Below are 13,999 nucleotides of genomic sequence, written 5' to 3'. Positions count from 1 at the left end.
TTGTTCTTTTCCGGCCCTGACGGGATTATGTTTTCTGAAACCTAGGGAGTCCTTTATTTTCCTGTCATTCATAGACCATTCCCCACCCACCTTTTTTTTTAATCCTTGACACTCAGATTGTACGAGTGGTCGAAACTCTTTCTGCTTTGAGCCGCGCTGAGTGGCTCAGATGGTAGAGCGCTGGTCTGCTGAGCCCAAGTTCGCAGGTTCCGTTCCGAGTCAGTCCGTTGGTATTTGAAGGTGCTCAGATACAGCATCCTCCTATATGATAGGAATCAATTGAGGGATGTTCCATCGCTCAACACTATATAATATATGTATTTTATTCGTTATACTGATTATATTATATATTTCTTGAACTGATGATTCCAAGGGAATCGGAACCGGTATTTATTTAATACTGTATACATTATATAAAGTGTTGAATGGTGGAACTTCCCTCGATTGATTCCTATTATATAAGTCAAACGTCAACACGGAAATGAAAGATATAATTTATGACATCAGCCTCCTGTCAGTAGATTTACCTGCATGGTGAAAGAACTTCGGCACCTCGGTGTTAAAAGTAGTAAATAGGAAATAAAACCAATCAAATCATTCTTTCCGTTTTGAACGTTGTATAAACAATAACGTGGGGTTACAGGCTGCGTCTTTTTGTACGCCATTACAGCGCTCACCGTGACATATCAGCTCCTATTAAAGTGGAAGTACTCTTAAATGTTACTTTAAGAGAGGTCTTTTTCAATGTCTGTACAGAACAGGCGGGAAAGGAAATCGAAGAAGAAATTGGAAAGGCAGTCGTAATCCAAGGAGAGGAAATCAAAACTCCTAGATTTGCCAATGATATTGGAATGTTATCTGATTCTGCAGACGGTCTGGAGAAACTGCTGAGTGGTGTGCGGAAGGAGTACAAGGTGAAAAATAAATCCGTAACTAAAATAATGGAGACCAGTCGAAGGAAATCAGGTGATGCAGGAAATGTTAGATTAGGAAAGGAAGACAATGAATATTGTTACTTGGGTAATAGAATAACTAACCATGGCAGAAGTAAGGACGACATACAATACAGATTAGCACAAGCAAGGAAGGTCTGTCTTAAGAAAGAAATTTGCTCATTTCGAACATTGGCATAGGAATTAGAAAGATGGTTTTGAGGACTTTCGTCTGGAGTGTGGCACTGTATGGAAGTGAAATCTGGACGATAACTAGCTCACAAAGAAAGAGAATAGAAGCTTTTGAAATCTGGTATTACAGAAGAATTCTGAAGGTGAGATGAGTAGATCGAATGATGTATGAAGTAATACTGAATCGAATTGGTGAGAGAACGATTTGGTGAAATTTGACCAGACAAGTGCATGGAATGATAGGACATATCTTAATACAGCCACGACTTGTTCAGTTAGCTTAAGTTTAGGCGCTAAGAACGGTTGGGCTAGACCAACGCATGAATATGACAAACATATTAGAGTACAGTAGATGTAGGATGTAGTAGCTACAGTACGTAGAAATGAAAAGGTTAGCACAGAGTAGGGTGGCATGTAGAGCTGCAACACACCAATCTTTGGACTGATGGCCAAAAACCACAACTTATTTTGGAGCATGAATACTTAAATGTATGCATTTTCGAGTAGTAAACATATTTTAACATCAAACACGTGTAAGAATGATCCACGTTCTCACGTAAAAGTTAAAAATGAAGGCAAAGCGCGTGTAACAAAAGGAATGTGTACAGTTTATATACTACTTTTTGGATTTCGCGCCAAATTACGACTGTGTTTTGGAATGTTTGTACGGCGATCTCAAGGTCCAATTTAAGTTAGTAGTTCCATCTTATACGAATGTAATACAGCTTTCAATAAATCAAACTCTCTCTTAGAGACACTTCTCTTTCAGAGAAGTAAACCGCTTCTATTTCACTGCAATCACTTTCAGTCTTCAAGTCTATTTCCTCCACCGTTTCATCATACAACAGTAGGATATGCTCTGTGGGTGCTGTAGTAGTTTGTCAATATTGAAAGCATCAGCCACAGCTTTTTAAAAGACAGGCTTGTTGACACTCTCTAAAAGCAAACACTAAAGATGTTTGTCTAACTTACAACGTAGTACTCACTGGTGTATGCCCCACTTACCAGAGGTTAACGGCGAACTGTTATGGTCGACTGTGGGTCGTTGTTTACAAATATAACAAAATGAACTAACCCTCTACCTTCCCAACAGTCAGCCTGAAAGATTCAAAAAGTGTCAGAACTACATACCTTGTCACATTCTCAATTTTCATAAATGGATACGAGCGCAGCCTACACTTAGCAAGTAATTGCTGTTTGATAATGAACCGTATTACTTCCAGAGATATTGATTAGAATATTATGTTAAAGTAAATATCAATATATTTATACAATAAATGAATATGAATGTAAGAAACAAAATGACAGCCAATATTATTTGTAGCATAAAGAAGAACACAATCTAGATTGTGAGATATTAACCCTGATAGTTTACCAAACACTCTTACCTAACTTTCACCCACATGAACTATCAGATCGTTATTGATACGGTTAATGACATTAGGTGCTCCTAAGTGGTGAACAAGTTTAGGATCTTTCTATCCTAAGAATCCTACCGGACTTACCCAATATCTACATTATTATTAACAAATACATTGCAATTGACTCGTGAGAGATATTCCGGTGTTAGTGCGTTCTCACAATAATAGAAACGAAATTCACTTAAAATAAACTGTGTAACAGCAAAACATATACAGCAAACAATCACACGAAAACGCGAAATTATATGAAATCAAAATAATAATGGAAATGAAGGAAGAATAAAAAGAATATACAGAAACAATACAAAGACAAAGGTAAAGGCTTCCACCATTGTTAACCGCGGCACGTGATGGGGTAGGGTGGTTAGCTCTACGCCCGACCGCCTTTGCCCCCAGGAATTAACCTGGTACTCATTTTTGGTGTAGGCTGAGTGAACCTCAGGGCCATATGCACCTCCGGAAGTGGAAATCTCGTTTCTTAAAATTTACGACTTCCTGACGGGGATTCGAACCCACGTCCTTCCGGGAGAACCGAGCACGTCTTTACCGCCTCGGCCAGGCAGCCCCTATACAGAAACAATGGCAATTATAAATTATGGAATTTACAGAAAATAATTTTAAATGTTTCCGTGTGTGTAACGTAATATAACAACAGCGAAGTCACTCATAAATCCACTCGAAATTACAAAATACTGTATAAGTAACAGTTTGTTCCCAATATCTTAGCAGTGCGATTTTCAGTAGATTGAGCAGTACAATGGCCTGACTGCTTGCTTAACGTTACAAATATCATTATCATATAGTATTTTACACAAACTTAACAGGATATTGGAGTATTTTCTTGAAGCGCCTTGCATTTTTGAGAGAAGGATCTAAGACTGTTCTCAAGTTTAAGAAACTATTTTTCCAACCATTAAGACATTAGCTCCAGTTTCCAGTATGGTGAAAAATGACTGCACTGTAGAATTTATGATAAAATGTGCTAACGTAGTATTCTAGAATCTCGGCTCCCACTGTGCATTTTCTGCTCCTGTTGCATTTGGAAAAGGGAATGCGGATGTAAAAGCTATCGCTTAAGTCCTGATTTGGGCCAGGATCTTCCGCTAAAGTTTACTGCTCTGTCAGAGGAGTGATGTAGTAACATCATCTGCACCTGATCCGCTCCGATATTGTAGACTGCTTTATAATACACCTTCGAGCACTGGAGTTGTGGGGCGATCGATTCTTCATCCTTGACACGAAAAGAAAAGGTCACGGGAAGTGTAATAGGAAGGCGAAGTGATTGGCAGGAATATTTATCGTTATTTTGTTGGTTTTCGCGGTACATTAGGTTAATGAATGATTACACTCACTCACTCACTCACTCACTCACTCACTCTCTCTCTCTCTCTCTCTCTCTCTCTCTCTCTCTCTCTCTCTCTCTCTCTCTCTCTCTGTGTGTATGTGAAAGTTTTTATGGAGGGCAAATATTACTTTGGAGTTAATCTCTAGAATCTATCAAAATGTACGCCGTTGACCTTAAAATGTCAATGGCTTTACGTCCCACTAACTACTTTTACGGTTTTCGAAGACGCCGAGGACCCCCACTGTCGGCAGCCCTGAAAATGGTATTCCGTGGTTTCCCATTTTCACACCAGGCGAATGCTGGGGCTGTACCTTAATTAAGGCCACGGCCGCTTCCTTCCCACTCCTATCCCTTTCCTGTACCATCGCCGCCATAAGACCTATCTGTGTCGGTGCGACGTAAAGCAACTAGAAGACGCCGAGATGCCTTAATTTAATCCCGCATGCGTTCTTTAACGTGCCAGTAAATCTACCGACACGAGGCTGACGTATTCAAATACCACCAGCCTGAGCCAGGATCGAACCTGCCAAGCTGGGGCCAGAAGGCCAGCGCATCGACCGTCTGAGCCACTCAGCCCGGCGCCGTTGATCTTGTTTAATATCCTGTATTATTTTAGAATTTCCGATATATTTATTGGTTTGTGTTCTGTATATAGTTGATAATGTATTTCATTTCATAGTCGGTGGATGGCACATAAAATATTGAATTTCAATGTTATTTATAAAATATATTTTTATAAGAAGATATTTTGGCATTTTTCTACTGGTGATACTCATTATTACCTCATAGTTCGAGCTTATATTCACTGATAATTCCGTAATCACTATCAGGGGACCTCCAGTTTTGGAGCCGCTTACCGTGAACTTGCATTCGGGAGAAGGTGGATTCGAATCCCATCGTCGGCAGTCCTGAAAATGGTTTACTGTGGTTTCCCATTTTCACACCAGATAAATGCTGGGGCTGCACCTTAAGTAAGTCCATGGACGCCTCCTTCCCCCTCCTAGCCTTCTCCTATCCCATAAGACCTATCTGTGTCGGCGCGACTTAAAGCAAATTGTAAAAAGAAAGTTTTATTCCTGATCAGTAATTTTACTCTACCTGTAGCGAAAGGGAGTTCCCTTTGGGGATCATTGTAAATACCTAGGTGTTAATATAAGGAAAGGTCTTCATTGGGGGTAATCACATAAATATGATTGTAAATAAAGGGTACAGATCTCTGCACATGGTTATGACAGTATTTAGGGGTTGTAGTAAGGATGTAAAGGAGAGAGCTTATTTGTCTCTGGTGAGACCTCAACTTGAGTATGATTCCAGCGTATGGGACCCTTACCAGGATTACTTGATTCAGGAACTGGAAAACAAATCCAAAGAAAAGCAGCTCGATTTGTTCTGGGCGATCTCCGACAAAAGAGTAGCGTTACAAAAATGTTGCAAAGTTTGGGCTGGGAAGACTTGGGAGATAGGAGACGAGCTACTCGACTAAGTGGTATGTTCCGAGCTGTCAGTGGAGAGATGGCGTGGGAGGACATCAGTAGACGAATAAGTTTGGATGGTGTCTTTAAAAGTAGGAAAGATCACAATCTGAAGATAAAGTTGGAATTCAAGAGGACAAATTGGGGCAAATATTCGTTTATAGGAAGGGGAGTTAGGGATTGGAATAACTTACCAAGGGAGATGTTCAATAAATTTCCAATTTCTTTGCAATCATTTAAGAAAAGGCTAGGAAAACAACAGTAGTGAATCTGCCACCTGGGCGACTGCCCTAAATGCAGATCAGTATTGATTGATTGATTGATTGATTGATTGATTGATTGATTGATTGATTGATTGATTGATTGATTGATTGATTGATTGATTGATTGATTGATTGATTGATTGATTGATTGATTGATTGATTGATTGATTGATTGATTGATTGATTGATTGATTGATTGATTGATTGATTGATTGATTGATTGATTGATTGATTGATTGATTGATTGATTGATTGATGATGTTATTCGTTTAATATCCTTTTCAATTGGTAAAGATCTTGGAAGACGCCAGTTTGTCAGAGTTTTGTCTTACGGAAGTTCTGCAACATACAGTACTAGAAGGCAATGCCACCGAACACAGCCGGAACCGAACCCACTACCTTGGGAACATAAGGACAGTCAACTAGACCACTCAGGTCGGCGAAGAAGTGATAAATTAGTTTTCTCTTATTTGTTTTACATCTCACTGGCACGCATGATTTACGGTGAAGATGGCATATGACACGGTTAGAATTAGGATGGAAGCGACCGTCGCCTTAATTGTCTCCCAGCATTTGTCTGGTGTGAGAATGGGAAACCATAGAAAACCATCTTCACAGCTGCCGTCTGGAGGGTTCGAACCCACCATCTCCCGAATGAAAACTAACACCTACGTCACCCTAATCGCGTATCGAACTTTGTGGTAAAGTACTAAAAGCCTAGAAAAAATATTATGATTTTGCTTATGAGAAGAAGGTCCTTATGTTACACCGGATTGAGAGAATAGTAGGGTAGTGCGACGTAAACCCAGCTGTAAAAATCTCACTATTTTCAAGTTCATGGATTTTGTTTACAATAAAGTCTTGCTTATGTTTGGTTTTCTTGTATGCCCTTGAGACGCTGTGAGAAAAGTGTGACCCGACAGGACTGATTGACAGATGAGGATTGTGGTGCGTGTGGGTTTGGGTTTGGGGTTGGGGGAGGTTAGTCGTCAACGCAGCAAGGTCATGTGTGTTCTTTACCTGGACAGCAAGTCGCTCAATTCGAGTGTTCGGGTTTAGTTGAGGCAGGAAGAATTCGCTCAGTTCGAATGTGCCCAATGTAAAACTCGGTTTCACCCTCTCTTCTTTCTTTATTTCTCTCTCTCTCTCTTTCTTTCTTTCTTTCTTTCTTTCTTTCTTTCTTTCTTTGAAGATGGATGCCAGTGTACAATATGAACTCTCTACGTTCGTTTATGTCTAGTGTGTTCGATATAAAACAGTATTTTTACGGTCTCTGTATGCGCTTGTACTCTTAAGTTCATAAGAAGCAGCTTGTGATTTTCAATGCTGCCCTACTTGCGAGTGTATTCTAGCATCTGAGTACGGAAAGAGCTCGTATTTCATCTGGATTTACCCCCATTAGGCCTACATATCGTACAGCATAGTTATAAAAAAGAACAAGTTTCTTAAACATACTGCCTATAAGTAATTTTATCGTACACTAAAATCGAATTGAATATGCCATTGGAGCATTTGGGTAGCATGCTTCAAATGAATCGTACTTCATAGGATCTGTATATCATTTATATATTTGAAATGATCATTACAATGGAGGATTCGTTCCTTTTATTATACCAGGTGGTTTCAAAGCGAGTGTATTCCTAAGCTCTTTTCCTCATTCAGGAGAGTGATCCTACAAGAAAGAGAAGTGTTAACAGTTGGTGTGGCGGCTTGTGCCGATAACAGTGAACGAAGATGGCGCCAGGATCCTGTTGTTTGTCCGTGGAGCCGATCAAGATTCCCATCAACATGGCCAGTCAGTCGGAGGTCCTGAAAGTGAGTACAATGTGGTCAGTTCCGCTCGTTGTGTAAGATTGAAACCTAGAAAACTAGACGCCCTCGTGCATCAGTTGTTAACATTGTCCGTCCGTCTGTCTACAAGGGTGAAATGACAGGGTTGAATTCAGATCAGTGAATTTTAGTTTGTTTGGTGGTTGGACCGCAGGCTGTCATAACTCTCCACAGATCACCGCGGTCCTGAATGGTTTACGACACCAAATAAATTCGTTTTTGATTCAGAGATAAATTCCGTGATCGGTGTAGTGTCTCGTTCTTAATTCGCTGCTCAAGATGCAAGTTAAACGTATGCTTTGATAATTTTATGGACTCTGCCGAAATTTGATTCACATCTCTTATACTGTAGAATATCATACCATTCTAAGACACATGTTCTTCACACCACTCAAAGGTAAACTTTACATCATTCTCCTGTGGACAAAGTCTTCCATATCAGGTAATATTGTATATCTTCGCTAAAGAATGGAGACTTAGTGTGTGTGCAAAATTTCCGAAATATTATTTCATTATTTCGCTGTGGCTAGACGAATAAGTTTGAGTAGTATCTTTAAAAGTAGGAAAGATCACAATATGAAGATAAAGTTGGAATTGAAAAGGAAAAATTGGGGCAAATATTCGTTTATAGAAAGGGGAGTTAGGGATTGGAATAACTTACCAAGGGAGATGTTCAATAAATCTCCAATTTCTTTGAAATCATTTAAGAAATGAATAGGAAAACACAGATAGGGAATCTGCCACCTGGGCGACTGCCCTAAATGCAGATCCAGTAGCGACTGATTGTTGATTGAAGCATCAGGCTCGTTCTTTGGAGACCACGCAACAAAATATTCAATAGAATTTCTTTAAATGAACTATGCCATCTTGTATCTCATATATTATGGCACTTGTCTACAGATATTCATAAGCGTATATTAATTCCTGGGGACAAAGGCAGTCAAGGGTAGAGCTGATCACACCATCCATTTAGTACCGAGGTCTTCCTCTCCTCCAAGGGTCTCCACGATCTGTACGGAGATGGCTTTGCTTTGCTTTGATGTCTCAATAGAAAATAATGGTGGCCACCTAAATTTGTATTACCCATTTCATCTACTAGCTAAATAATTTATTCGATCAAGATTTGTTTACGTAACTCAATGGTCAATAAGAAATGCAATTTACTCACATTCGCTATATGAATTTAAACCAGACGACATGTGCGATTTATAATTCAGTAACTAACAAGGTAAGCATTACAAAATATAGAATAATTGTTTTTCAGTGTCATCAGTAAAGGGTGGATGTTGTTGAAATGTCATCTTTTTTTCCTTTGCATTAGAACGTTGCTTAGTAGTATAGAATTAATTCGGCGATATAATGCAGGATAATAACTTGTTTTTATTTTTCGTTCTTTTACATTTTTGCCATTTTGGGATCATCAGTCATTATTTTATCCTTTCAGAAGGTTTTAGGTCAATATACAGCATTTTTGAGGAATTTTTAGATCACTTTAAAAAGTATGTTTGTAACTTTATGCATATTCTTTATTGTCAGACTAAAAAAAATCACAAGTGACAACATAAAAAATGTACATTTTTCTTACATATGGTTAAATTGGTAAATATCTCTCATGGTCAAGCAAACTGACAAGCAGTTGTTGGTGTTCAAGAGAGGGTACGGAAAGGATTTAAACCTGCGAGTCTTGTGTTTCCTAGATCTGTGCAGGAACACAATATAGACCTCTGGTACTGAGGATGAAGTATTTCCTAACGTGTCTCAAGTACAAGGAATGCACCAGCCTTTGCACCCGCCCCTACAGCCAATCATTCGTTCCCGCACACCTCTTGGCCAAGAACAATAATGGAAACGAGAAGGGATTGGAAACTTTTCCTCTTCAGTAAAGAATTATCTTCCTAGGATGTACTGCGCAAGAAAAATGCGAAAAATGAAACCCACAAAGTGTATTTTTAAATCAGCTAGCGAATGAATTTGGAAAAGACGTGTTTACGGAAGATGGGCGTGTTTTGTTTTCTAAATTTTGCAGTGTTAAAGTGAGTGCGGAAAGAAGTGTGTTGTACAGCAACGAAAGAAAAAAAAACACCTGAAAGATGTAACGAGTGCAAAGGATGACCAGTGTTCCCAGATTCTTCGGGAGCAAAGTGCTAGCACTACATCCAGCAAATCATTATAGGCTATCCATATTATATATGGAATAAAACCAAGATCTGTGCAATGAATAGAACATGGATATATTGATGATGATGCTTGTTGTTTAAAAGGGGCCTAACATTTAGGTCATCAAACCAGGGATATATATTACTTGTACAACCATAATTACATGGTCACCAGAGTTCAGTTTAGTCAAATATTTTGAAGTCACATTTCACTTAATTTATAGCATTTTCCATAAATTTTCAGTGATTTATTTCAGGTCATCAACATCTGCCCCCCTTAGTCATCAGTGTTACAGATTCAGTAAAGTAGTCATGAGAAATATGCACGCACACATACAAGTCCAACGAGTTTGTACGCTATTAACAGTACTGTAATTATTTTATTCAATTGCAATAATTCCATATCAAACTATTAAAATTAAATGTTTTCGAACCTAAAACTTTAATGTTCAGTTATTGCCATAAAAATTCCTCTGGTTTATTTCAGGTCAAGTCACCAAATTCTTGATGTTTAGCTTGACGTTTCCTTTTCTAATTTATGACTGATCAAGACTTTGTCTGTAAGCAAGCGAACTTAACAAATACACGTGCAGAGGATGTATACGGATACTACATGGAAACAAGCGTCGCTTGCACCTCATAACTTCTCACTTGTCAGGAAATTCGTAAATTTGTCAGCTCTCATTGCACAGTTCTTGTGTACAAAAGTACTTAACGACTTGTTAAAATCAGGTGAAAACAACCCATGATTTTAAAATACTGTCAAATAATGAGGAGTACTTTACATAATATAGACTATTTGTTGCCGTTTTTGTAACACTGTGGCAATTCCATTGCTCTTTGCTTTTCCAAAACATACAGGAATATGTAGAATTTACTTCTTGTAACGAAGTAGAAATTTAAATGTTGAATGAGGTAGTATCATAATTGTGTCAGATAAGTTTGCATGCCAAATTGTGACCCGAGAAACTGAAAGATTAAATGGATTGGTACATTTTTAGAACCCGACGAATATAGATTAAATTCAATCATTATAATACGATAATATTGGATGGACAGCGAAATAACCTAAATGCTGGTTTTATAATTTGTTCATTTCTAAGCGATATCATACCTAGAGTGTGTATAGATAACTCTGAGGAAAGCGACACTCTGCTTAGCCGTCGAAAGTTCCATTGGCTCGACTTCATATTATTCAATAACTCTTGGTACGTACCTTGGGTCTCGTAGTTATGAAAGCAGTTATATTTTCAGATGTCAAATGGTCAACTGATGTAATATTGGAAATAAGCTGTAATCGATGTAGGTTAGGGGCGGCCAACACAACGAACGCGTGCCAGCAGTGGCACACACAAATTAGTAACAAATATACATTCAATAATATTTTTATAAGCCGGTTTATTGAAGCCAAATTTTCACACTACCAAAATGAGAAACAAAATCGGCAACTGTTCTCAAACCCCTTCTCGGTATCTATGGAGTATATCATTCATTGCCATTTTTAAAATACAGGCCGAAATTCTGGAACTTAATAATAACACTGTAATTCGCTACAAATTCAGTGAGTTTTCGGGACCGCTGTTAACCAAGAACGCGTGGTCAGCGTGATGAGATACGAGGCAAATATAATTTTCATTAAATATGAAGAAATCGTTTTAATTATAATAATAATAATAATAATAATAATAATAATAATAATAATAATAATAATAATAATAATAATAATAATATATTATATTATATTATATTATATTATATTATATTATATTATATTATATTATATTATATTATATTATTATTAGTTTTGTTTCAAATATAATGTTGTCTCTTCTTACAAATTATTCCATTTTAATCCCAGAGAAAAGGATAGAAACCAACAGTATTAATTATTTATAGCATCTTTGTTCGAGGGATATGATAAGGTAGAATAGAACATTCGAAGCTCTGAACATTAAAGGTAATACACAAGAACCTCGTTTATGCGGATTAAGTGGGACCGGGACTGGTCCGAATTATCGAAAATCCTGGTAATCCGAAAAACTAAAAAACCAATACAAAACATGTTAAATAATCTATTAACATAACTTGTACAGTAATACCTTTTTTCGGTTGTACAAAAAATATAAGAACACTTTTCTTACACTTACGACTCTGTTTTATACTCTAACTAGCAAGATACCCGTGCTTCGCTACGGTATTATACTGAAATTTATAATTGAATGCTAATTGTTTTAGATATATAATCCGCCGAAATTCGCGATCTGACTCGTTTTCTGCGAGAATCCGCCAAAATTCGCGATCTGACTCGTTTTCTAATAGATTACGGTATGTTTCCTCACATTTTTCAATCTTTCTTTCCAGCAATCGATTTCGTACTTCCCGGGCTAGGTCCAGATATTCCACCCCGTCAGTTGGGTCCCTAAATCTTTGCCATCTTTTCCTATAAGCGTTTTTAATATGGATCAAATCCTACAGGAGATCCGGCGTGGTGTCGTCTTAGGTGCCTTGGCGGTACTGAACCCGCGGCCGGACTGCATTCTTAGTCATTACCCGTCCAGGACCATTTTCCAGGGGGGTCCGCACATTTGACAACGGTCCAAAATATTATTATTATTATTATTATTATTATTATTATTATTATTATTATTATTATTATTATTATTATTATTATTATTATTAAAAGATGTTCTGAACCCCACAGCAAGCTGCAAGATCGCTACTTGGCGGTAAATTACATCTGCTGCCAGTGTCATTGTTACAATGTGACCAGCACCATCGTCGCGCGTAGGCAAGTGTGCGGGATTTCTGGCGATACCAATGACATACTTCCGTGCATTGTTGACCTTATTATAGAGGTGAACAATTTGACGGTCCATCTCATTCCTATCGTTTATTTCAAATGTGTTTAAATTTTTATTTACATGCCAGGAGGATCTACTGTAATCTAAGAATGTTCTCCGAAGGAAAAGATGGCTGCTGAAAACCAGCCCAGGAAAGATTAAAAATGATCGGTTTATGATCAGAATAAGTACATCGAAACTATATAGCCTGTTTCCAGTCATTCGACAGGGTCAGGAATGGAATGAATAAAGCCCCATCTAGCAGCGACAATAGGAATTGTGCCGGCTGCCGAAGCACACCTCTGGGGCAATGATCGTTGAATGACAAATGAAATGAAATATTGGACAGTGTTGCTGGAATGAATGATGAGAGAGAAAATCGAAGTATCCGGAGAAAAACCTGTCCCGCCTCCGTTTTGTCCAGCACGAATGTCACATGGAGTGACCGGGATTTGAACCACGGAACCCAGCTGCGAGAGGCCGGCGCGCTGCCGCCTGAGCAACGGAGGCTCCTTAAGTACATTATGAACAGTAAAATCAATTGATCTCACCTCCTTTTACACCCCACCGCCGTTAAGTTTATTTACACCCCCCCCCCCCCAAAAAAAAATAGAAGACATGTTTCTTTATGTTTAAAAGATATTCCAAACACCAATGTTCACATCTGTTACATTCAGTTTTGAGATATAAGTATCCCCATAAAAATAATTCACTTTATTTTCACTTCCTTTCACACTCCCCTCCCCCCCACCCCGTAAGTGAATTTTCCGGCAAAATATACTTGTTTCCTTAATAGTAAAGGATCTTCTAAATAGTAATTATCACGACTCTAACTTCTTCAGTTTTTGATTTATGTGTCTTCATGAAAGGAATTCAACTCCTTTTCACTCCCGCCCCCCAAACGCGTTTTTCTTTGTTTAAGGAGATTCAAATACCAATTTTCACGTCCGTAACAACTTTAGTTTCTATTAGATGTATGTATTCTCATACAATTAATTCAATTAATTTTTCAATTCTTTCACCTCCCCACCCCCCCTTCATTGGATTTTCCGAGAATACGTGTTTCTTTACTTTTAAAGCAGATTCCAAAGCAGATTTCACGTCTGTAATATCTTCATTTTTGAGATATCAGTAGCCTAATTAAAATAATTCAACACCATTTTCAGTCAATTTTACCCCCTCCCCCCCCTTCCACCCAAGTGGTATTTCCGAAAGCTGAAAATACACGTTTCTTTATTTTTAATAGAGATAAAAATACCATTTTTCACTTCTGTAACATGTTAAGTTTTTGAGATATACTGTAGAAATTCGCTTTTTAAAATTTCACCCCTTTTTATTTCCCCTTACGTGGAGTTTCCGAAAACAAATCACCTATCTTTCTTTACATTTACAGGAGATTCCAAATACCCACTTTTTACGTCTATAACATTTTACGTTTCTCAGATATTCTGTAGATATAGTCTTTCAAAAAATTCACCCCAGTTTGTCACTCCTGTTTAACCCCCATTAATTGGATTTTCCAAAAACAAAAAAATACGTGTTTCCTTA

At 38.0% G+C, this 13,999-nt stretch overlaps 1 protein-coding gene across 5 annotated transcripts in view; it reads left to right on the top strand.

Moving 5' to 3' along the window:
* LOC136858740 (long-chain-fatty-acid--CoA ligase 1) overlaps positions 1 to 13,999 on the top strand; it is a 488,109-nt gene that overhangs the window by 393,459 nt on the left and 80,651 nt on the right. The window contains exon 2 of one of the 5 annotated variants that reach the window (XM_067138500.2): positions 7,288 to 7,440. The exons of the other annotated variants lie outside the window; for them this stretch is intronic. Within the exon in view, the coding sequence (XP_066994601.2) occupies positions 7,360 to 7,440 (81 nt within the window). The 5' untranslated portion in view covers positions 7,288 to 7,359. The remainder of the gene's footprint in view (positions 1 to 7,287; positions 7,441 to 13,999) is intronic. 5 annotated transcript variants of the gene reach the window in all.

The sequence above is a fragment of the Anabrus simplex genome, chromosome 1 (assembly GCF_040414725.1).
Source record: "Anabrus simplex isolate iqAnaSimp1 chromosome 1, ASM4041472v1, whole genome shotgun sequence".
NCBI classification, from domain to species: Eukaryota; Metazoa; Arthropoda; class Insecta; order Orthoptera; family Tettigoniidae; genus Anabrus; species Anabrus simplex.
This window is presented reverse-complemented; position numbering and strand designations above follow the sequence as displayed.